The 26,000-nt window shown below is 39.9% G+C and overlaps 2 protein-coding genes across 34 annotated transcripts in view; one reads left to right on the top strand and one right to left on the bottom strand.

Annotated features, from left to right (window-relative positions):
• The window catches only part of UTP18 (UTP18 small subunit processome component), a 35,943-nt gene extending 27,380 nt beyond the window's left edge, over window positions 1-8,563 (bottom strand). Inside the window, exons 1-4 of one of the 2 annotated variants that reach the window (XR_011523090.1) lie at window positions 8,075-8,419; window positions 6,323-6,435; window positions 3,615-3,713; window positions 1,277-1,344 (exon numbers count right to left, since the gene is read on the bottom strand). Coding sequence is in view for 1 of the 2 variants with exons in the window: in XM_008517980.2 (XP_008516202.2) it covers window positions 1,277-1,344; window positions 3,615-3,713; window positions 6,323-6,435; window positions 8,075-8,419 (625 nt within the window). In the remaining variant the exon portion in view is untranslated. Of the gene's footprint in view, window positions 1-1,276; window positions 1,345-3,614; window positions 3,714-6,322; window positions 6,436-8,074 lie in introns of both variants that reach the window. The other variant, XM_008517980.2, reaches the window with a different exon arrangement.
• Window positions 8,564-8,746: 183 nt separating this feature from the next.
• The window catches only part of MBTD1 (mbt domain containing 1), a 67,555-nt gene continuing 50,301 nt past the window's right edge, over window positions 8,747-26,000 (top strand). For 13 of the 32 annotated variants that reach the window (XR_011523089.1, XR_011523088.1, XR_011523087.1 and 10 more), the window contains exons 1-3: window positions 9,032-9,173; window positions 9,802-9,865; window positions 13,656-13,750. The gene's annotated coding sequence lies outside the window, so the exon portion shown is untranslated. Of the gene's footprint in view, window positions 8,889-9,031; window positions 9,174-9,801; window positions 9,866-13,655; window positions 13,751-26,000 lie in introns of those variants that run through there. The other 19 variants (XM_070560740.1, XM_070560738.1, XM_070560733.1 and 16 more) reach the window with 5 other exon arrangements.

Below are 26,000 nucleotides of genomic sequence, written 5' to 3'. Positions count from 1 at the left end.
CTGAAGATGGCAGAACTTCTATAAACTTGGGCCCTGAGGTACATCACTGCCTTCTCACCACTCCAATTTTGCGCACATAAAAAAAACAACTTCTACTGGATTAAGCCATGAGGATCTGGGAGGTTTTCTTTTTCAACAGCTAGCATAACCTTATCTATAATTACTCAAATCTAAAATGTTGTAGTTCTATGAATGCCGCAATCTAAAACAGATGATAAACTTTTATTTTGTCCAGGAGCACAAACTGGTGACCAAGGGCATAAAAATTATGTCATGTAAAAAAACGTTAGGGGCCAGCCAGATGGCATGGTGGTTAAGTTCACACACTCTGCTTTGGCGGCCTGGGGTTTAAATGTGGGTTCAGGTCCTGGGTGCAGACCTACACACCACTCATCAAGCCATGCTATGGTGGCATCCCACATACAAAATAGAGGAAGACTGGCATAGATGTTAGCTGAGGGACAATCTTTCTCACCAAAAAAAATAAAATAAAATAACAGATTGAGCTTTCCAACAGAATTATATAAAACAACTGGCTCCTTGAATGGGCTCCCTGTACTTGAAGCCCACGAGGACTGACTGGGGTGGGGAGAAGGGAAGGAGAGGTGGTGGCAGTAATCAAACAGAAGCTCACCAGATAGCAAGGACGTTAAGGAAGGAGCTCCTGCATTATGTGGAGGACACACTCTGGACTCCCTAAAGGATTTCACAGGTCAACCCCAAGTCTAAAATTTGTAACTCCAAGCACACAAATTAGATCTTCACTCAACTATCCATATTTATAATATCTAAAGTCAAGGATCTAAAAAGCAGAAAACAGTTATATTACAAGCCCAACTTAAAACCTGGAGTTGAAAAATAAGTTTTTATAAAGTGAGGAATAACCTGGGCCTGACCTGACATGTGCGACTTAGGAAGACATCTCACTTCCTAGTGGACCACTAGATTAGGGGCCAGTGCCTTCAGAAGGGGCTCTGAATCAAGAATTCATTTTCCCTTAATCCTATGCCTCAATGCAACACAGTTCTGTTCAGATAAAACAACATAAAATTCATCTATTATTGTCCTTACCATGGAGAATATGCTATCAAGTAAGCCTTAAACTATTGTAAAAGGACTTCCCACAGAGAAATGGTAGACTTCAATACCAGACATTTAAATAAAAAAGACATATTTGAAACACCGGATTTTAACGAGCCTCATGAGAGAGCTGAAATAACAATGGAACAGGGATAGGGACTTACTTACTAACTCAAACAGAGGTAGCAACACTCACCATCTGAAGATGTTTTCCGCTTCTTAGTCTCAGCCCAGGAGGGTACTCCTCCCATGGCATGCTGGAATCTAAGCAAAAATATAAAAAACATTTTGTGGTAACCATTGTATGTAAATAGAGCTTGATACAGTTAAAGAGCGTAGCTTAGATCACCCTTGGGAGCATGTGTAGAATGTCTTCCAAAGAAGTTGTTATTTTTTAAGAACGGAAGGGCTGCTCACACAGAATAAGTCCCAACCTGCCTATATTGGAAACCCCACCTTCTCAACCAGTCCTAGATACAGGACACCTGGTTACAGGACACCTGGATACATACTTTCTGTCAACTACTTACATCTAGTTACAAAGTTGTCTTATTTGCTGATATCAGCACATCCCAGATCTTGGGACTAAGTAGTCTCGTTGTACTTAAAAACCAATGTTATAGTACAGAGTACACACTAGAACACATCTGACAGAAAACAACCAGACTGGTATGAATATACAAAATACCATCCATCCTCTGACGAAATAGGAGTGTTCCGCACTGGAAAAAGCAAGCTTTAGGAGAAGCATGATAGCTATATTCTAAGAGACTGGGATCCGAAAGAGTGCAGAGTCATTTTAATTGTTCGATGCAGAAGTATAGACAAGCCCACCAAACTAAGTCTACTAGCCAGAAACAACTAGAAAACTGCACAAAATATATCAAACTGTTTTCAGAAGGTGGACAACAGGCAACACAGGATTGTGAGCCCTGAAAAGGGAAATAACAAAGTGAGCCTCGCCATCACCAGGATTTCTCCCTGAGGGCATTTATAAGACCCTGGCACAGAGTCAAGGAGAAAAAGCTCAAACTTGAAGTGGCCAAGACAATTGGAATTTGAGGGGCAGTGGACAGTGGAAGAGGAAGAGAAAGAGCTCCAGAATGCACACAGCAGTCCACAGACACTTTTGCTGAACACCAAGCTGCGCGCTCATAGGATGACACTCCACGAGGTCAGGCAAAGAACCACTAGGGAGCTGTAAGCTGCTCACCAAAGCTCACTCGAGTTCCAACCAGTCAGAGGGGAGGGCCTTAGCCAACACTCAGGGCATTCAGTCGAGATCCCTTAGTAATGGGGCTAAACCTGCCTAGAGTAAATGCTAGTCTAGAACAAAGCTAAAAACAAATCTTGAAGGGATCAAACTGATCTCCAAGCCAGTTAACTGTCTGCCAACACAAAGTTTAACACTCACTAAAGGCAAAAAACAAAATTGAGACATTGGACAACTTAACATTCACACCGCCCAGAATCCAATCAAAATTACTAAACATGCAGAGAAGCAGAAAAATATGACTGATAACCAGAAGGAAGATCAGTCAATAGCAATAGACACAGAAATGACAAACATGATGGAATTCGTACACAAAGACTCTGAAATAGTTCATACAAATATATTCAAGTATTTAAAGGAAGTATGAACATAAGAAAAGGGGAAATAGGAACTAAAGCAAACCAAACCAAAAAAAAGACCTCAAGCTGAAAAGATCTTCTGAAGCTGAAAAATAAAATACCTGAAAGAAATTCACTAAATGTGTTTAACAAATTCAAAAGACTACATGTTGTATGATTTCATTTATACAACATTCTGGAAAAGGCTAATCTATAAGGACAAAAAAACAGACGAGTGGTTGTCAGGGCCTAAAGGGGTCAGAAGTTAAGGAGAGGGCTGAGTACAAAGAGAACTTTTTGGGGTGATGGCAATGTTCTATATCTTGATTCCATATCTTAATAGTTGTGGTGCTTACATGACTATACGTGTTTACCAAAATTCATAGAACGATACTTAAAAACGGTAAATTTCACTGTGTGTAAATTACACCTCAATAAACCTACTTTAATAAAAATAGTGATAATGCAATGAACCTCTAGGAATACAGAAAAATGTCAATACAAAAGTAAAACTATTTTAAAATATTTTTAAAGATCTGCAAGTTTGAACTGGAAATAGCAATACAATATCATTACCTTAAAATACACATTTTATTTCCTAGCTCTGTTCAACTAGAAGAGTTTAGAAGTTGCAGCAAGAGATGGTTTACCATTGTATAAATGAACAAGCAAGTAAGCAATATTATCACTGATTCTATTTGGGTGGGGGATTACAAGTTCCTTCCAAATATTTTGTACTTGTTGCATTCCCTCTCCCCGCAAAAGGCTAGAAGTTAACCATTTCTTTCAGTAGCAATGCTCTTACTATTTCAAAATGGAAATCTCACTACCCAGAAAGCTGTTACAGCCAAAGACTGAGCAACTCAAAATAAACTACTGTTATAAATACCTCTTGGTCAAATCATACGACAAAGGACACTTACTCTTCTTTAAGTCTCTTCTGAAGTTCCTCTTTCGAAAGTTTACTTTCATTGGCATTTTTCATCATATCTTTCCGAAAACGATTATTCATCATGTCAACCCTATAAAAAACACAACAGCATGCTTTAAACGATTTTTAAAGAATCAACATAAATAGTTGTTGGCTTTAATATTTGAGAAAACATTTAATTGAACAATACAGGTCAAGATTTGTAAGATGTGGAACATCTCATATGCATATTCTCCATTCTTCCCAAAACAAACAGGAGTCTCCAATATTTGAGATCATCGAGTTTACCCTTTGAAGAGCTAACATTTCAAATTCATAATGGCTTATCTAGACACAGCTTATGCCATTCACCAAAATATTTCCAGGCAAAACAAAGAGCTAAATACATAAAAACCAAATCTTAAAATACTATGAAGGAAAAACATAGGCAAACCCTTGTCTCTCTCTGATGGACTTCTTACTATTAAAACCAGCAAAAAAAAGGAGAAAAGATTCATAAGTGTGACTATATAAAAATGTAAATATTCTGAATGTCAAACATTAAAAACAAAATTAAAAGGCAAACAGAAAGCGAGGAGAAAACCTGCAATGAATTTGACAGATAAAGGTTTGAAATTCTCAACATGTAAGGAGCTGATTACTATGATCATTAAGAGTCTCATCTTGCCATTTTTGAGAACACGGAGGAACCTGCAGGACATTATGCTAAGTGAAATAAGACAGACATAGAAGAAAAATACTGCATGACCTCACTTATATGTAGAATCCAAAACCAGCAGACCACACAGAAGCAGAGAGTAGAATGGTGGTTACCAGGGGCAGGGAGGTGGGAGAAATGGGGAGATGTTGGTCAAAGGGTACAAAGTTGCAGTTATGTAAGATGAGTAAGTCTAGAAATCTAATCTACAGCATCATGACTATAGTTAATAATACTATACCATATACTGGAAATCTGCTAAGAGAGTAGATTTCGGGTGCTCTAACCACAAATAAAAATAGTAAATATGTGAAGAGATGGATATGTTAATTCGCTTGCTGTAATAATGATTTCACTAGGTATATGTAGAGCAAATCATCATGCTGTACTCCTTAAATATATTTTTATTTAAAAAATAAAAAGTCTCCAATTGTCAGACATAATACAGAATACTTCCAATAAACACCAACAACTAAAGAAAATGTTTTTGCAACACAAATTAAGGAGCTATTTCCCACCCATTAAACTGACAAAGTCTGAAAAAACACAAATCGCTGCTTACAAGAACGGAGTGAAACAGACACCTTTCAATGGGAAGTAAACTGGTAGAATCTCATGGTTGGTCTGACAGTATTTATCAAGAGCCTGAAAAATGCCTATACTGTTTGATTAAGTATTTTCTACCTCAAAGAATCCTTCTTAAAGAAATAATTACAAAAGAAAAAGATTTATGCATAAAGATATTTACCTTGTCGTTAATTTATTAAAGAGAAAAATAAAATATGTCCAACAATAGCTACATAAATTATGGTTAATTCATACAACGGATAATAGACCCATTTAAAAATGTTTACAAAGGGGCTGGCCCAGTGGCGCAGCGGTTAAGTTCACACGTTCCGCTTCTCGGTGGCCCGGGGTTCATCGGTTCAGATCCCAGGTGCGGACACGGCACCACTTGGCAAGCCATGCTGTGGTACGCGTCCCACATATAAAGTAGAGGAAGATGGGCACGGATGTGAGCTCAGGGCCAGGCTTCCTCAGCAAGAGGAGGAGGACTGGCAGCAGATGTTAGCTCAGGGCTAATCTTCCTCAAAAAAAAAAAATGTTTATAAAAGTTTTTTTGTTTGTTCTAAAGATTTTGTTTTTTTCCTTTTTCTCCCCAAAGCCCCTCAGTATATAGTTGTATATTCTTCGTTGGGGGTCCTTCTAGTTGTGGCACGTGGGACACTGCCTCAGCGTGGTCTGATGAGCAGTGCCGTGTCCACGCCCAGGATTCGAACCAACGAAACACTAGGCCACCTGCAGCAGAGCACACGAACTTAACCACTCGACCACAGGGATAAAGCTTATTTGTAAAGCAGGAGAAATACATGCAATACAGTAGATTCTCATCTTTTAAAGTACATATTGTGTGTACTAACTTTTTTTAGCCTTTTCTCAGTTTCAGGCATTGTGTGAAGAGCTCTACATACATTATTTCCTTCAATCTCATGAGCCTTCTGATACAGTCACTATTATTCTCTCTATTTGACAAACAAGACAAGGTAGGTTCTAAACTTGCCCACGGTCAGTTAGGAACTGGCCAAATCAGGAGGCAAACTCAGGTCAGACACCAAACCCTGTGTTGTTGGGCCGGCCCCGTGGCTGAATGGTTAAAGTTCGCGCACTCCGCCACAAGTAGAAGGATCCACAACTAAAAATACACAACTATGTACTGGGGGGCTTTGGGGAGAAAAAGGAAAAACAAAATGTTTAAAAAAAAAAAAAAACCTGTGTTGTCTCAACTCCTCCATCCAGCACTGAGAGAGAGGAGAAGAGAAGCACACCAACGTGTTATCAAGGGTTCTACCCCAGCAGTGGCATTATGAATGACCTTTTCCATACTTCCCAATATTTTTCAAGTCTTCACATAATCACATATTCTCAAAAAAAACTTTTTTAAAACCTGTGAAACAACTTTGAAAGTATCCACAGGGACTCTGGAAAAAAATCAGGCAACTTACATTTCCTCATCTTCATCTTCTTCGTCCACCCAAACCGGCTTCTTTTGAGGTGGAAAATTATCTTTTGCTTCATTCTCCACTTCCGAGTCACCCGAGTCTTCCTGCGCTTGAACCTAGAGAAGATGAACAGCCCTCACGCACTGAGCTTTTCATATGCTCTGGTGGCAGACACACACACCTCGCAGTGAGACAGCTTGTAGAATGCTTTGTTTTCTCCGGCCCTCTGATGAATGATGAGACAGAATGCCACCGCAGCAAATGCTGGAGGCAGAACAAAAAATTAGCAGACTGGAGAATAGCACCACATGCTGGACAGGCAAGGTAAGAGGGAACAGTCAAGGAGAGAAAGTCAATGTGCTCAACGGAAAAGACCAAGTCAGACAAGAGCAACCGAAGGTAAGCCGACAGATGAAGGAGCAGGAAAAAGTCCACAACTACAGAAAGCACCGGACCAGAGGCAGATCAGCATCAAAGACAAAACAACACGACTGAATGTCACAATTAATTACGATTTCATCTTCTTAGACACACTTCTCCATTTTTCTCAACCGTTCTTGACCGCCCACCTCCTTAAGAAACTTTACACTGTACTATCAAATCTAAATCTAAACCACAGAAGGCCCCCTAAGGTGAGCTTAAGCTTTCCGAAAACCACATGACAGAAATGTCCAAGTGATTTCTACTCGCTCTATTAGGGGCCTCTGATCCTTCAGAGCCCAAGAAATCCCACCTCACATAGACTGCTTTCCCGACTAGGAAACTGCACACGGTTCAGCAATTTCCAGCTGTATTTCTCCATCTCCCAACTAGATTTTCGCAGCTTCTCCCAGAAGCACCAAAGGAGGTTCTAGCAATCAGCTGATACCTGCCAGGTCTGCCTTGTTTATGAAGCTGAGCAATCCTCAGTGAGGCTCTCCTGGGTCTCCCTCGTCAAATTTCACAGCCCTCCCCTACACACTCAGCTCCCTTTCCCCAATGCTTTTGTTTTCCCTTAAGCACTTGTCACTGACATACTTGAATTTCACTTAACTCCTTTACCTTCTGCCTTTGCGAGCAGTACCTAAGCAGGGATTTTTGTCAGTTTTTGTCCATTACTGTTTCTCATCTAGTGCCTAGAACAATGCCTGGGATTCCCCATCTTGGAAGAAAACCCAGGTATAGAATAAAAGGGATGACAATAGTGTTGGAAAATTATAGTCAATCACGCAGGGTTTTCATTGCCAGAAAAAGTATCTGGCACCCAACGGGCTCACAAATATTCGTGGAATAGAGAAATAGGTACACGGTCATTCTCCAAAGCTGGCGAGTCAATCACTTGGGAACATGGTTAAAACACAGATTCCCAGGCCCGTGCCCAAGAATTCTGATTCTACAAACCAAGCGGAACTCGTGAATCACGGCACGCTATCACGGGAGGCGATCGAACGACCACGAGGGAAGAAACATTTTGGAGATGGAGAGAATGCGGGGGCCTGAGCCACGAAAGATGCGCACGACTACAGCTCGCGAAACAAAGACGTGGTGAGCGCCTGCTGAATACCAGGCCCAGCGGCTCCCACGGGGGCGGAGAAAGGCGCGGTCCCCGCCCTCGCGAGACACTCTCTGGCGTCCCCGGCGCCCGCGTTCTCGGGCTCCCGCCCACCTGAGCGCTCCCCGGCGCCGCAGGTCGCCCAGGCTCCGCCCCTGAAGGCTCACCGCCCACCGCGCGCCCCGCCCGAGCGCGCCCAGCCCGCGCGCCGCGGCCTCCCTCACCCGCGGGCCTCGCAGACGCTGCAGCAGCGCGTCCTCATCGTCCTCGCCGCCGCCGAAGACCAGCTCCTCCAGGCATCGCTCCACGGCCGGCTTGTCCTCCTCCAGCGTCAGGCGGTTCCGCTGCCGGAGCCGTCTCTCCTCCGCCGCCGCCGCCGCGACTGCCATCGCAGCGGCCGCTGCGCTCGGCCGAGCCGGCGGTTTCCGCTGGGATGAAGGAGCAGCCTTTCGGGGCGGCCCGCCTGGCCCCGCTCCGACTCTCCGGTCCGGCCTCACTCGGGTCTTCCGGTCCGGCCTCGCTCCGGTTCTCCGGTCCGGTCTCCTTCGGCTCCTCCGTTCCGGCGGCATCGTCGGATTTGAGAAGAAACGCAGGCGCTCACGTGGAACCTCACCGCGCCTGCGCCAAGGCGCCTCGCTGTCCGCCGAGGCTGAGGCCCCGGGGGGCCGGAAGAAGCCTGCGCAGCCTGCTGCCACGTGACCAGCCCTCGCTCCCTACGTAACGCCCCCTCCCCGCACGGGCCCCTCCCCGTATGGGAGTTCCTCCGGGAGGACCAATCTTCCGGGTGGAGGGGGAAGCGGTGTGACCGGAGTGGAAAATTTTTTCCAACACAACTTCGCAGCTGCAGCAGAGTGAAAGGAGCACAAGAAAGTCAGAGTATAAACTAAGATGACTGCGTGAAACCTCTGCTCCTCCTCCTGACTTTTTAACCACTCGACTTTACACGAGCCCCAACTGCCTTCCTCCCCCCTTGGCCTTGGTACGGCCCTTGGAGTACGGAGCCTGCAGAGGGTCCCACGCTGGAAGAGAGAGAGGAGGGTATGTAGGGAAGTGGGCCAATCGGGGCGCGGGTCACGGCGCAGGCGCGCTGGGGAGGGAGGGCTATGCTAATGTTGTTGATATCCTGGGGCCACCCGAGTTAAAGGGGGGAAATCCGGGGGCTGCCGCAGCCGCCACCGGTCTGGGCCCAACCGGGGCCCCCCTGTAGTCGCCGTAGTCCCGGGGAGAGGCGCCTGACCCCAGCTCGGGGAGGGGGCGCCGCGGGCCCGGGGAGCACGGACAACCCCTACCCATGAGGCCCTGATGGAAAACACAAAGGATCTGGTGAGAGCCGAGCGCGGCAGCCGCTTTGTGTGCCAGGTGGGGGGGACCCCTGCAGCTCCCCGACCCCAGGAAGCCCTGCAGCTCTCTGACCCCGCTCCCAGGCCTGCTTCTCCATCCCACGCCCCCTCCACCTCCGGAGCCCCCCTCCCCCTACCGGCCGTTAAACGATTCAGGGGTTCCCCTCCCCCCACCCCTTCAGCCCCGGACTCGTCGGGGTTTACTCTACTCTCTCCACTCTCTGGAAGAAAAATTTAGAAGAAAGTTTTTCTCTGCGTTCCGCCCCCCCTCCCCCCTTCAGCTCTGGCTGGGGGGAAAGGCTGGATTTGAGACTTTTCCTTTTTTAGCCACCCAGGGTGGGAGAGTGGAGTCCTCACTTCCCCCCGGGGGGCATGGTTTGGGTGCTTTGCGGGGGAAGGCACCTGTACGCTTTGGGGCGAGTGCCGCGAGGCATTTTGCACGTGGAGGTGGAAATATTGAAAGGGGGCGGGGTGGGCACGTGTGGGAGGGAGAGGTGGGAGTGGTGTTTGGGAAGCAGCCGCCAGGGCCGCTCGTTTGAGAGGGTTCTAGGTCGGTGGGCTTCTATGACCGTTGCGTTCTCTTTTGTGAAATAAGAATCCTAACGTTTCAGAGTCGGAAGAGACGTTAGAGGTCACCCAAAGCAGCCGTCCCCTCTGCAGCCTCTCTGACAAGTGGTAGGTAGTCTGGCCTCTGCTTAAACCCCTGCGAACACTGAGCGCTCGCTGCTGCCCAGGAAACCCAGTCCGTTTTTCAGTTGTTCTAATTATTGTTTGCCTGCCCTTATTAGACCCTTCAGTCTCATTCATGTCCTTGTTAAGTTGCTCCGTTTTTTACTTCTCAAATTTTCTCTCACATCCTCCTCACCCACCCACTGCTCATTGGCCTATATTTTGTGTGCCAGGAAAGAACAGCAGGGAAGTGGAGGAAGGAGGGTTTGAGAGAGAGTGAGAGCCAGCTGAAAACTTTGCTGGGTCAGTTTGAAATGTGCTGGCTTATATGTCTGAGAACTGCTGATATTTTTCAACAGGAAGCTTGGGAATTACGGTTTCGGATTTCATGAGAGTTTTCTCTCACTAGTGCGTGTTTTTGAAGTTAAAAATTTCAGCATCGTCTCTCTAGTTCCCATATCTGAAAGCACATTTGCTTGTTGCCTAAATCGCTTCTTAAGGATGCCTAAAAATGCTTCTAGGGGATAGTACAGAAGCTGTTAGAAACATCTCCTGGTAGAGGGATGGTCAGCAGAACTCCCCCCTCCTCCTTTTGACCCATGTGTTCCTTTCAAGCTGGACTTCCTTCTCAGGGTCCCTCCTTCACAATGCTTTCATTTCTTTCTTTCTTGTCTTTTTTTTTGTTTTAACTCTTATGAGATTTGAAATTTTTGAAACACTTTAGTAGTTGCTTAGAGTTTGTGTTATTTTTCATGCTCCTTACATTAGTATGCACGAATATTTATTTGATGGTTGAGATAGTTCAGTTTCTGCTATTGTCACTTAGTGTTTTTCTAACGTTCTTCTTTATTTTGTGAGCTATGCTGCCTCCAAAAGAAGTCTTATTGCCATAAGAATCTTGGGGGCACATGTTTCCTCTTCCTAATATGGTGAGGTGGGAGTCAAGACATACCAGATAAAATGTAGAAGTCATGAATCTGGTCTAAAAGCCAGAGAATAAATTTCACTTTAAGCTCCCAGTCCCCTGTTTAAAATGTTAGAGCAGAGACATTTTTTTTCTCTCTCTTGTATGACTTAGAGACTATTGCTCTGCTCTGGTGTGTGCTTAGGCTGTATTTTTTTTTCATCTGTTTACCTCAACACCAATGAGTGTTTAGAAAGAAAATAACTGTCTTTTTTTACACCACCTCCTTCTCTGAATAACAAGTAGCTTCTATTTATATAGAACACCATACTCAAGGCTTCTGATGCCTTGCAAATTATGGCAAAAACTGTCTTGAATAAGTATCTGTTCATAAGTGTGTTATGTTGGGTCATGTTTTTTGACATCTAATTTTTAATTTTGTACAAACTTTGACATATAATACTTCCTCAGCCTAGTCACTGACTTTAGCATGGAAATGAATACTAGATACTGAAAAAAATTAATAGAGCTGTATAATTCTATCTTTGAAGTTTTAATTAATACAGAGTTCCAAGTTATTTTCCTGCTTACTTTAAACGTGAACTGTCATGACTTATGTTGACTGACTTGGAGACATTTGCATTCTAAACATACTAGACAGGAACAACTGGTTTTATTTTTAAAGAAGACGCTGTTACAGTTTTTATGGCTGGTTATATGTTGACCTGGTTGGTGTCTAAACCTTCCTGGATGTTCAAATGCTTCTAGTCCTTCAGTTACATTGGAAATTCAAACAAAGCAATTGAAATTGTTTTAAAGTATAACAAAATAGTGAAAAGAAGGTAAAACTATAGCTTAGATGTGAAAACAGCATATTAATGTCATAAATACTAAACCACTAAATTACTCTAAGCCACAAGTGCTCAGTGGTTTGAGTGACCACATTCTAAAATTAGACAAGTCACTATTCTTTTGGTTGCTCCTTGCTTCTTTATTTTTCATCCTTAAAAATATTTGCTAAATTAGATGTAACCCTTTCACATTTATAATTTTAAGTTAAGCCAGTTAAAATATATCATTAGTTTCAGGATTTCAAATCCAAGAGAAAGATAAAAACTTCAGGACAAAGAAAAGGAAGAACTTAAAATAGTTAAAACAAGCTAAGATATGCTTGTAACACCAAAATATTCTTAAGTGTCCAAGACTACCTTTAATTTTATACAAAGATTGCAGATTGGTTTAGATTTGAACATGATTTTTTAATAAGCCTTTTTTTCCTCCACAAATTTAGAATTTCTCTTCTTGTTTTGCTGGAACCCATAAGAAAAGGTGGACAGAAAATAATACCATTTGAATACACCCTGAATTTGAGGTGGGATGGAGGGATGTAGTAAGAGGGGCCCTGGCAGACAAGGTTAGAGTTTCAGTTCTGCCACTAAGCAGCTTCTGGGCACTTGTTGGACAAGATTCTGTGCCTCAATTTTCTTGTCCTCACAGTTGAAAGGTTGGTCTAGAATCAGCATTGTCCAATGGAAGTTTCCGCAGTGATGGAAATGTCCATCATTGTGCTGTCCAATAAGGTAGTCAGTAGCCACATGTGGCTGTTAAGCACTTAAAAGGTAGCTAGTGTGACTGAGGAACTCAATTGTTCTTATTATTGATGTAATCAGTGTGAGTTTAAATAGCCACATGTCTGCCATATTGGACATGCAGATAGAGAACAAGTGTTTTCCAAGCTCAACTAATCACTAGAATCACCTTCTGGGGCTCTTGTAAAAATGCAAACCTTTACCCTGGAGGTTACCATTCAGTAGGTCTGCAGTGGGGCCTGGGAATCTATGTTTTTCGTGCATGCCAAGAAAGTTTTTGATCAGATTGGTTAGGAAAACACTGCATTTGAAGATTTCTGGGCTCCCTTCTGGTTCTCACTTTAGTATTAGTAACTTAAAATTTAGCATAGCAGAAATGAACTCTGGACAGTGTTGGCAAACTGGCCAGGCTCTAGCTCTGCCACTTCCTGACCTGTGAGCTTAGGCAAATTGCCTCATCTCTTGGAGCTTCATTTTCCCATCTAAAATACAGGCCAAGCATCAGCCTTGCCTCTGTCCCAAGGTTTCTGTAAACCTCCAATCAGATGTCATGACCATTATATAAGAAAACGTAAGCTGCTATAAATGATAGTTAAGATGTTAAGATATCTTCCCAGAATCCCTTTTTCTTTTTCCCTTGCCACTGTGTTAACCTAATTCCTACTTCTTTTATTATAGAATAGGTTGTATACAGTGCTCATTAATTAATATAATAATTTCTTGTCCTCCCAATTGTCTGGTCATAGTTTGCAGTCTAGTCGTAGGGCATGCATGTTAAATCTAGCACTTTTTTGTATTTCTGGTGCTTGGCCTAATGATTTGTATATATTGTTCAATAAATATTGGATAATACCATCTATTACTTTACTTTTAGACTTTAAAACTTCAATTAGCTAGTTTCCGATTATTTTATACACCAGAGAAATAACCCCCTTGTGTACACGTGTTTAACCCTATTTTAATTGTTTCATCAATACCCTGTGGTTATTATTGGTCAATGATTATATCTTTTGAGCAACCAGCTCCAAATATATTTTTAAAAGCAAAATGCTGAGAGAATATCCTTTTACATCAGTTTATTTCGGGTGTTATCACTGAATAACAGTTTAACTTATTTTTGCTGTATTAACATAATAAGAAATGATAGCGTTTCATTGCACAAACTACGTTTGCCTACGTTCCCAGCCATAGTATGAATTTCTGTTATTTGGGGTAGAATTGATAGCTGATAATGATTTTAAAGACCCTCTAGGCTACGGTGTTTCAGACTTAATTTTGACGCGGTCGTCTTATTTTTAATTAGCTTTTCAGGTTCATACTTAAGGATTCATAGCTTTCTTCTGAAGAACTGAAAGCCCATTCATGTGAATTTATTTTATCATACGTCCTTCCTGTGTGGTAAGTGGTGTTTTCCTTATTTAGAAGAGAGGGAAACTGAGACCCAAGTAATTATTATATCTATAGTCTCAAGTGATAGAACCAGAACTTGAACCCAGAGGTAGAAATTTTTAATTCTTATAGATCAAAGAATAGCTTCCTTTTGCTCACTGTTGCTTTAAATCTTAGCGTATGTAGAACATTGTCCTCTCCTATCAGTCCCTGGTACTTGTCAGCTTCTCTAGGGGGTTATTCAGGATAGTATTGCTTTCACTTTCCTCTTGATTGTATCATTGATATGAATTTATTCTTTCTTTCACGTTGCACTTAGGGGAAACAAAAACCCAATGATCTCAAATCCTTACAATTTATTTTCCTCCTAATAGTAAACTTAGAAGGAATGAAGGCATTTTGTTGAGGCCGGTGAATTGTATCTCTATGCCAGGCTGTGCTTTCCATCCTGATGGTGGGAATGAGGACAAGACCAGCAAGAGCTAAATAGCTCTCTAACTCCTGCTGGGTCCAGTCATAGAATGTCTGTTAATTCTTATTTTTACCTTTGTGAGTTCACGCATACAACTTTCAAATTTAAGGCTTTAGGAAACTTGTGTTTCAAGACTAAATATAAAGCTCTGAACATTTTGTGGGCCACCGCTCCCTATTGGTTTGAATAATGGAGAGTTGGTTAACTTTTGATGAGTTTATTCAAATTGAAATTATACTATTAATACTTGTTACATATTTATACTTGTTTGCATTTGGAATCTGAAATATCTTCTGTAAAATTTCTCCAGAAAAGTTTACACTTTTATTGGAACTTGGAACTTCTGGTTGATTATTCCATTAAGTTAATGATTATACCTTTTTATTCCTTTATGAATTTTATAGGGAGGGAGGTTCATCAGGGTGACAATTATAGTAGAGAAATGAAATTCTGTGATTTGTGACTCCTTACATCTTGTCACCATAAAAGCCTCCTTGGTTTTATTTTTCATTACGGAAGTATTACGCATTTGCTGTTTTAAAAAAGAAAATGAAAAATATAGAAAAGAAAATTATTCTCCCATCCCGTTTCACCATGTTAACAGTTTAGCTGTTCCTTCTAGGACCTTTCTAAATGCATAAATAAATAAACATAGATATATCAACCTTGCATATACCAGCATATATTGTTTCTTTTAATAAAAAGTGAGTCATCCTATTCACATTTTGTCATTTATTTTTTTCACTCAGCATTTTAACTACTGCTGATTGTTTTCCTACTGATGGTTAGCTTGCTTCCAGCTTTTTGCTATTACATTGCCACTGTAAGATGCGTCCTGCCACATAGATTCTTGTGTCCTATGAGTATTTCTGAAGTACACATTCCTAAAGTGGAATTACCTGATGAAAGGCGTACTCAGTTATTTTTTGTTTTCATAAGTAATGTCAAATTGCCTTCCAAAAAAATGGCATAAGTTTGCTTTCCTGCTGAGTGTGTATGAGTGGTATTTCTCCCACAGATAAATTTGCCAGTGCCAGATGCCATCAATCTCAATATTTGCTGTTGTAATTTATTTTAAAAAGGTAGTTTATACTTCATAAAAATTGTTTTATTTTTACACAAATAATACATGCATTTGGTAGTACAATGTTAAACAATGATAAAAGTACCTCCAAAAACAGGTCCCTTGCAGCAATCTTTTTCTCTTCCCAGTTCAATTCTCATGCAACAACTACTTTTAGGTTTTTTAGCTTTTTCATCTAATATTTACTCTATAATTCTAAATACTAGGCTTACCTTACTGAGTGTGTGAATTTTAGATGATATCTTTCGACTTCCTCTGTGGTGGATGAAGAATTACCTTATTTGCCCCAATATTAGGCAAGGTTTGCTCACCTGCAATCGTCCCATCGCCTTATATTCAAAGCCTTAAGCAGTCACCTAACATGGTTTTTCAGTTTTATTTTGGAGAGCAAAGTATTCAAAAAATCACATTACCTGAAACAGTTTTATTTGATCCTTATTTTCTATACTTTCAGAAGTCAGCTGACAGAACCATAATTAAGAAAAAGAAAGAAGGTTAAAATTTAACATAGATTTGAGATTATTCCCTTGATTCATATTGCCAGTGTTCATTTCAGCTGTATGAACTTGAGCAGGTTGTTTAGCCTGTTTGAGCCTCTGCTTCCTCATCTATGAAATGGGAGTAATGATAGTTGAAAGGAATGACTGCATTACTATACAGTTAAGTGCTCAGAATGTCGCTAGCACATACTAAGCATCCTATAAATATTAATTGTATTAATATCATAAGAGGCCGTCTACAAATCACTAGCAAAAATAGTCCAAGAAGAGGTTCATATGGAATTTACCGATAGACTCCTATAGGGCAAAATGTGTTGCCAAACCAACTTAGATGAAAATGAAGAAGACTTACTCCGGAAAACAGATGTTATAAAAAGTGAATCTAGGGGCCTGCCAGCTGGCGTAGTGGTTGAGTTTGTGCACTCCGCTTTGGTGGCCTGGGGTTTGGAGGTTCAGATCCTGGGTGCAGACCTATACACCACTCATCAAGCCATGCTGTGGCGGCATCCCACATGTAAAATAGAGGAAGATTGGCACAGATGTTTGCTCAGGGACAGTCTTTCTCAGGTAAAAAGAAGAAGATTGGCAACAGATGTTAGCTCAGAGCCAATTTTCCTCATAGTGGGGTGGGGCGAGTGACTCTAGTGATGACAAGAGAACTGTTTCATGAAATGGCAAAAGCAATATTTCTAAATTAATATATTCTAATATATTACTGAAATATATATGTGAGACTTCCAGGTCTGGAGAACAATGGGAGCAGCCTGATCCAGGTTTCCTACCCACCTTTCTATAAACCTATAAAAGGAACAAAGAGCACATATAAATCGCATACCACCCATGCCTTCAGTGTTGTTAACAAACAGATTACCACAGCCTTCAAATTACCTGTAAGAACTAAATTAGATTCCAAGAGCTCCTTCTGCCCATTCCCATGGATGTGAAGAGTGGGACAGGGACGGCTTAACAGATTCACTGAAAAAGTTTAGGGGCATGGATGACTTAGATGAAGTGCAAAATATCATTTCTTTTCTTTTAATTTTTCCTTTTTCTCCCCAAAGTCCCCTGGTACATAGTTGGATATTTTAGTTGTGGGTCCTTCTAGTTGTGGCATGTGGGATCCTGCCACAGTGGAGCACATGAACTTAACCACTCGGCCACCGGGCTGGCCCCTAAAATATCATTTCTTAAAGAGAAAAATCCACACTAAGTTCCAAAATACTGAACAGAGGTTTAAAATGTGATGGTTCACAGCTCTAGGCTGGGAGAAGAGCTTGAAAGCCCGCAGTGTGAGAGCTGGTAACCTTATTATAGGGAAGAGACGGAGACTGAACGACATGGAAGTGAGGAGAGAGAGAAGAAATAATCAATAACCCTTCAGGAAACAAAAGAGAAAATAAACCTGAGAGCATTTGTGAACTAGGAACTCTGACCATGAAATGAATAGAAGTAGAAAAGAATGGACCACATCCACAGAGAACTTCTGTAAGACAACACAGAGTGAATCAAAGCATTTCAGCTGATGAAAATCTCTACCCTCCCCCCCGCCCAAAAAAAAAGAAAAACATGAGGCAGAAGAAAATTGATGAAACACCTGAAATGAAATAAAACATCCTCAAACTAATATTTGGAGATATGATGGGGGGAAAAAACCACCTTGAATCAGAAATATAAGACTAAGAAAGGAACAAAAACAGGAAGTAATAAAGTGAGAGTAGATTAAACAGAAAAGGAGAAAAAACTGAAATCGTATTAGAAACGAAGACTGTTTTAAGGTTCCCACTGAACAGTAGATTCAAATGCAAATATAATAAAAGGCATTGAGGAAAAGCAGGGAAACGAGAATGAAATGAAATTCTTTTTTTTTAGTTGAGAGTTTAAATGGAAGATAGATCAAAAAAGTCTCACATGTGATTGGTGTCCCTCAAGAAGGAAAAAGATTTAAAACATAATGTTTAAAACTATAATCCAGGAAAACTTTCTGGAAATAAAAGATCTGAATTTATACATCAAAAGTTCATCCCAGAAGGTAAACTCCAGGATATATTCTAGTAAAGCTGTACGACTTTAAACATACAGAAAAATTCTCAGGGCCTCCAGGCACAAAGATAAAGTGATTTACAAGGGCCAGAGAATTAGACTGGTATCATATTTCTTAAAAGCAGCATACAAAGCAAGACAATAGTGGAGCAGCATAAGGAAAAAAAACCAAAGACTTTATGTCCAGTCAGCTGTCCTTCAAGTGTCAAGACTATAAAAACAGTTTCGAACACGCCAAGAACTCAGGGAATGCTGTACTGACCAGCCCTTCCTGAGGAAACTGTTAAAGGGTGAGCTTTGTTTAAAGGAGATGTTTGGGAAATTTTCTGCAAAAAGACTGTGACAGTGAGTATTTCTTGTATCTTTTTGAGCTAAGATTAAAACCAAGAGTAGGGACATAGGAAGAAGAAGAGTACATAAATGTTATATGTTCTGTCAAAGTAGAAAGAATGCAGTTAAAAAACATGGAAGGGGGAAGGAAAAGGGAAAACTAGAATAAGATTAATGACTATAGTTTAGCTATTACAAGGGATTCAAAGGATACTATATGAAACTGAAAGACGGGAAAGGTTAGGTAAGAAAGATACCTAGAACTGTAAAAGAGATTAATTCAAAGGTAAGCACTAGAAAAAAAGTACAAACCTTCCATATACTAAAAGAAAATGAAAATATTGAAAGACAGTTTTAAAAGGCCAAAGAATACCATCATGAAGTGAAAAATATCACATGGTAAATATTACATAATGTACATGGTAATTATAACAAAATAATAAGACAGAATTGAAATGAAACATACCAGTCATATCCGTGAGGATTCTCTCACCAACTAAAAGAAAAAGATTTTCAAATTGGCTCAAAAATCGAAACCCAACTTTATAACATATGAAGACCCTTAAAACAGCCAAAAATAAAGGGACGGACAAAGATAGACTAGCAAATAGAAATAATAAGAAAGTAGGACAGGCAATGCTGACACTAAAGTAGAAGTCAAACCAAAAAGCATTAAATAAGGCAGAGGAAGACAGTTTATAATGCTAAAAGCCACAGTTCACAACAAAGATATAACAGTTATAAATATACATGAACCAAATAACGCAGCAACAGTCTGTTTGGAGCAGAAACTACAAGAAATGGAAGTAGTAAAAAGAAAGACTAGGGGCCGGCTTGGTGGTGTAGTAGTTAAGTCCACATGCTCTGCTTCAGCAGCCCAACGTTCGCAGGTTCGGATCCCGGGCGCAGATCTACACAACACCCATCAAGCCGTGCTTGGCAGCATTGCACATATAAAATAGAGGAAGACTGGCACAGATGTTAGCTTCCTCACCAAAAAAAAAAGACTGAAAATTGGAGACTTCAATACTCAGCACGTGATGAGTGTAGTAGACAAAGATTAAGGCTATGAAAGATCTAAACAGCATAATAAGGCAGATCTTCACGCACATCCATCACTACATTCTAACGATAGAGAATACATAACAGTCACAAAAATTGTTCATATATTAGGAAAACATCAGTAGGTCCCATACAAGAAAATGAAAAAGCAAAAGGGCACTTCCACCTTGAACTTTAGAAGCTTCCTGTCATGTTAGAGAACCTTGTACAGGATTGTCAGAGCTCCTTTATTCATAGTAGTCAAATCTGGATGGAGAGTGAATAAGTGAACTAATAGATTGGTAAAGTGCAATGGTACTCAGCAATATAAAGCAATGAACCATTCATTCATGCAATAAAATGGGAAAATCTCAAAAATTCCTCACTGAGTGAGATAAATTATATACAAAAATGTCCATACAGTTTTATTCCATTTAGGTAAAACCTTAAATATATGCAAAATTAATGGTGCTAGAACTCTTCTGGGGAAGAGAGGGATTGACTGGGAAAGGACGTAAAGGAGCTTTCTAGAGTAACAGAAGACTTCTGCATCTTGATATGCTTTTAAAATTATGCCTCAATTAAAAAAGTTAACTTTGGGGTAAAAGGGGAATGCAAACAGATTACAGAATTTCTAAAAACTAATGATAATAAAAATACTACAAATCAGGACTTGTGGAATATATTTCAGTCAGTGAGCAGAGGAAAATTCATAGTCCTGAATGCCTATATCAGTTGTTAAAGAAGAAAATTCAACTGAGGAAACTTTAAAAATATTTTATTGGCTTCATTAAGCGATTGATAAATTGGGCTGCATCCAATCTAGCAGATAGAAAGCAGTTCCAAAGAGCTGTGCAAGGTGAAAGATTTTTCTAGACCAAAGTGAGCAGGAACAAGGAAGTTACACTGGCTTTTGCTGATTGGTGAAAGTGAGGGTACCGTCCTTAATGGAGCAAAGGGAAGTCTTGGAGTGTAGTAAAATAACTTGTGCTGAATGGGCAAGTGCTGATAGGATGACCTGGGACTGCTTTTTCTGGGAGAGCTGAGCATAGAAACGTGGTAGATTTTGGTTTGCTGACATGAAGCTTAGCTTGAGTAACTTCATCCTGGGCCTAATCTGCTTGGTTTAACCCAGTAAAAATAAAAGAATGAAAATAAATAAATTCCCAACTCAGAAAGTGAAAAAGGACAGCAAAATAAGCCAAAAGAAAACAACAAAAAGAAAATACTGAAGATAAATGTAGAAATTAATGAGTTAATGAACAGAAACACTGTGTATCTAATTAATGAATCAGTCCTGGACTTTTGGGGGGAAATTGACAAAATAAATAGCTAGATTAATCAAGGAGGAAAAGAGAAAGCAAAAATATACAAAATAAGAAATGACAAGGGGGAATATAACTTGATACAGAGGAAATTGAGAAAATTTTGCACCCCTCTATGCAAATAAATTTGAAAACCTAGATGAAATTGATTATTTCTTAGGAAAATACAGTTTAAGAAAATTGACCTCATTAGAGATTAAAAAGAAAAAATTTAGGCAATTTCCATAGAAGAAATAAAGAAATTTATCAAGGAGCTATCCTACAAAACACCAGGCCCAGGTGATTTCATGGGGAAATTCTGCAAAACCTTCAGAGACCATATATTCCCAATGCTACATGAATTTTTTCAGAGCATGCAAGATGAAGAAAAACTCTAATTATTTTTATGAAGCAAAAATAGTACCAATTTCTAAACTTGTTAAAGATAGAGCAAGAAATGAAAGTTACAGGTAAATATTTATGGATATTGATGCGAAGTCCTAAATATTGTGCAATCTCTAACACCATATTAAGAAAAGATATGATGAAGTGAGGTTTACAGTTGGAATACAAGGATAATTCAGTATTGGGAACTCCTCTGATAGAATTCACTATATTAATAGGTGAAAGGAGAAAAATCATTCTCTATAGATGCTGAAAAAGTCTGTGACAAAATTCACCTCATAAAAACTGTTGAGAAAACAGAAATGGGAAAGAATGGGGACCTTAACATGATTTTGCACTTAACATACATAGATACACACACCTTAATCCTGAAGCTAGTGTCTTAATAGGGAAACATTAAGATGAGAAACAAAGCAAGGGTGCCCTTTGTCTCCACTATTTAACATTGTGCTGGAAGTGGGAACAGATACAAACAGAAGAGAGAAACAATTATAGGCATAATGATGGGGAAAGAAAGAAATTGCTTTGCAGTGACATGATGATTTATCTGGAAAGCCCTAGAGAATCAATGATAAAACTATTTCAAAATAATTCAGCAAGATTGCAGGATATAAAATAATAAAGCTTTGTATACTCAGTAACCAATTAGTATAACAAAAGGGAAAATCACATTTGCAATAGCAACAAAAAAATAAATAAAATACATTCCTAGGGATTTGCTTTCAACATGAATTGTTTAAAAACCTGTATGAAACAAACTATAAAACATTCCTGAAAGACAGAAAGTAAACCTAAACAAATAGAAAGAATCCCGTGTTCTTGGTTAAGACATCTCAACATCTTGAAGATGTCTCTTCTTAAATTAGTAGGTTTAATGAGATCCCAATAAAAACACCAGCAATTTTTTGATATAGAGCTAAACTAGTTAATACTGAAGTTCATTTGGGAAAATAAACATGCAAGAATATCAAAACATTAAAGGGAAGACCTTTGAGGGGGGCCTGGCCCTACCAGTAATCGAAATATACTAGGAAGCCTCTATAATTTAAAAAGCAAGATATTGGCACAAGAATAGAGACACTTGGGGCCAGCCCCATGGCCACGTGATTAAGTTCACGCGCTCTGCTTCAGCGGCCCAGGGTTTTGCTGGTTCAGATCCTGGGCGTGGCCATGGCACCGCTCATTGAGCCATGCTGAGGTGGAATCCCACATGCCACAACTAGAAGGACCCACAACTAAGAATATACAGCTGTGGAGGCTGGCCCCGTGGCCGAGTGGTTAAGTTCTCGTGCTTCTCTTTGGCGGCCCAGGGTTTCGCCAGTTCAAGTCCCGGGTGTGGACAAGGCACTGCTCGTCAGACCATGCTGAGGTGGCATCCCACATGCCACAGCTGGAAGGACCCACAACTAAAAACTAGGTACTGGGGGGCTGTGGGGAGAAAAAAAGAAAAAATAAAATCTTAAAAAAAAAGAATATACAGCTGTGTACCAGGGGGCTTTCAGGAGAAAAAGGAAAAATAAAAAATCTTAAAAAAAAAAAGAAAAGACCAGTAAAATAGTATAAAGTCCAGATATGGACACAACTACATATGGAAAGTATGTAATCTAGTACTTTATTAAACTGGTATTTCAAATCACTAAAAGAAAATAGACATTTTAATAAAAGATGTTGGCACAACTAGATACCATTTGGGAAAAATAGTATTAGATCATTCTTTGCACCATACATAAGAATAAATTCCAAATGAATTAGACATCTAAATATAAAAAACTAAAAATAGAGGAAAATATGGGTGAATTTTTCTATTCCATGATATAAGGAAAAATTTTCTAACCATGATTTAAAATCAAGATACAATGAAACAAAATACTGATAAATTGTACTACATAAAAAAAAATTTTAATTTCATGGCAAAAGACTAAGCAAAATCAAAACTTGCCATATATTACAGACAAAGGGTAAATTCCAAATATAAAGAACTTCAAAAAAATGTTTAAAAGACTAGAAACCCTAAAGAAAAAAAGGCGAAAGATAAGAACAGACAAATTGCACACACATGTAAAAATACAAAAATGACTCAGTGTAAAACTATACTGTGCACATCTTGGTTTTTAATGCCAATCCCCACTAAAAAGGATGAGAGCTCCTTGAGAAAATGGTTGATTTCAGGGCTGGAGCAGCATAGGTACAAAATGGTCCTGGAATACCTTTTTTATTGTTTTTTTTGCTGAGAAAGATTTGCCCTGAGCTAACATCTGTTGCCAAGCTTCCTCGTCTTTTTGCTTGAGGAAGATTAGCTCTGAGCTAACAACTGAGCTAGTCTTCCTCCACTTTGTATGTGGGTCGCTGCCACGGTATGGCTGATGAGTGGTCTAGGTCTATGCCCAGGATCCGAAAACCCCAGGCCACCAGAGTGGAGCATGCTGAACTTAACCACTATGCCCTGGAGCTGGCGCCTGGAATATCTTGATATGCCACCACGTAAGGCAGTACTCAAAAGTTGATGGAGGTCAAAAAATGGGCTGGAGACATGAACAGACATTTCTCCAAAGAAGATATACGGATGGCCAATAGGCACATGAAAAGATGTCATCATCACTGATCATCAGGGAAATGCAAATCAAAACTACACTAAGATATCGCCTTGCACCCATTAGAATGACAAAAATATCTAAAACTAATAGTAACAAATGTTGGAGTGATTGTGGAGAAAAAGGAACCCTCATACACTGCTGGTGGGAATGCAAACTGGTGCAGCCACTATGGAAAACAGTATGGAGATTCCTCAAAAAATTAAAAATAAAACTACCATACGATCCAGCCATTCCACTACTGGGTATCTATCCAAAGAGCTTGAAGTCAGCAATCCCAAAAGTCCTATGTACCCCAATGTTCATTGCAGCATTATTTACAATAGCCAAGACATGGAAGCAACCTAAGTGCCCATCAACAGACGAATGGATAAAGAAGATGTGGTACATATATACAATGGAATACTACTCAGCTGCAAAACAGAACAAAATCATTCCATTTGCAATAACATGGATGGACCTCGAGGGAATTATGTTAAGTGAAATAAGCCAGCTACAGAAGGATAATCTGTGTATGACTCCAGTCATATGAGGAATTTAAAAATGTGGACTAAGAACAGTTTAGTGGATACCAGGGGAAAGGTGGGGTGGGGCGTGGGCACAAAGGGTGAAGTGGTGCATCTACAACATGACTGACAAACATTAATGTACAATTGAAATTTCACAAGATTGTAAGCTATCAATAACTCAATAAAAAAAATTTTTTTAAATTAAAAAAAAATTGATGGAGGCATGTCAAAAGGACACAGGGGCCAGTTCAAGGGGATCCCAGTAGCCAAACGTGGGACAATTTAAGCCCCAAAATAAATAATAAAGAAGTAATGGATTATAAACCATTGAGGAAAAAAATAGGAGTTAGTGAACCCATAGTGATAAAGAATAGGTAGATCTAAAGGGAACGATGGGAGGATGTCCTGCTGACTGGTGAAGGAGAACTAGAAGTAGAAAAGCATTTTGTGGCCATCATAGTAATGTTTGCTTTGGCCGGAGTTACTGGATGCTAAATTTAGGGCTGGGGAGGGATTTCCATGAGAACAGAAAATTTGTGTGTTTTAAAGTGTGTCTCCATGATTGCTTATTAGTTGCAAGGAGAAATACGCTAAATATACTGTAGAAAAGCTGAACACTTTGACACAGCAATCAAAATTAACGTGACCAGTGAGGGGCGGATAGGCATCTTGGGCCTCTGGATGTATCTTCTGAGAAGGATACATGACTTGGGTAGGCTTATGGGCAAACATCAGATGAACCCCAAATGGGAAATGTGTTAAAAAGCAGGGAGAGGAGCTGCGTTCTTCAGAAATGATATTCCAGATTAAAGGAAGCTAAGGAGACATACAGCATGTGATCCTGGACTGGAGGGAAGAAATGCTGCAAAGGACATTGGGTCCATCGAACAGTGGATGGTAAATAACTGGAAAGTATCGTATTAATGTTAAATTTCCTGAAGCTTATAACTGTGCTGTAGTTATGAAAATGTTTTTATTAGGAAATGCACACTGAAGTAGTCTGGGTCAGAAAGACATAATGTGGGCAACTTACTCTCAGATGGTTCAGGAAAACATCTATATGTTTAGAGAGAAGAATAAAACAAGTGGGGCAAAATGGTAGTAATTGGTGAATCTGAGGAGAGTACATAGGATTTCATTGTACTATTCTTCCAGCTTTCCTGCAAGGTTGAAGTTATTTCCAACTAAAAAGTTGAAAGAAAGAAAGAAAAAGACTACACTGCCATACCACTTTTCATCCATCATATTGGCAAAAAAAATCAAACACTCTCACTGTTGCTGGTGCCAATTCCAAATGGCAAAATTCTTAGGGGAATTTTGGCAGTATCTAACAAAATTACATATACGTTTACCCTTCTACCCAGCAATCCCACTTCTGAAAATATACCCTGAAGGTATACCTTAAGCAATTAAAAAATATGTATGTGCATAAGTTTGTTCATTGCAGCAATATTTGGAACTGTAAAGCATTGAAAACTACTACATGTCCAAACAATAGATTGTTTGAATAAACATCTGCACAGTGGAGTACTGCAGCTGAAAAAAGAATGAGGGAGATGTCTATGCACTGAAATGGTGTGATTTCCAGGCGATATTTCTAAATTAATGAAAGTAGAGGACAGAAGAATTTAGTGTGTGGCCTTTTGTGTAAGAAAGAAGAGGAAATAAGGAAACATGCATAAACCTATTTACCTTTGCAAACATACACAAGAAAGATGAACCAGAAAGCAATAAAGTTGGTTACCTGCCTACAAGGGTGGGTGGTAAGGCGGGGAAGGAAATTACATTTCTCCAAGTTACACCTTTTTGTATAGTTGTTTATATTTGGAAGCAGGGTGAATTTTTTTTTTTTTTTAGATAATCCCCAGAAATGAAATTAATTCAATAAGGATGGCAGGGGAGACTAAAAAGTAAAAGCAGGGCAGACCCAACTTATTTCAAATCAGTGACATAAGCACATTGAAGGAGGGCAAAATAACTAAT

The sequence above is a fragment of the Equus przewalskii genome, chromosome 10, assembly GCF_037783145.1.
Source record: "Equus przewalskii isolate Varuska chromosome 10, EquPr2, whole genome shotgun sequence".
NCBI lineage: Eukaryota > Metazoa > Chordata > Mammalia > Perissodactyla > Equidae > Equus > Equus przewalskii.
This window is presented reverse-complemented; position numbering and strand designations above follow the sequence as displayed.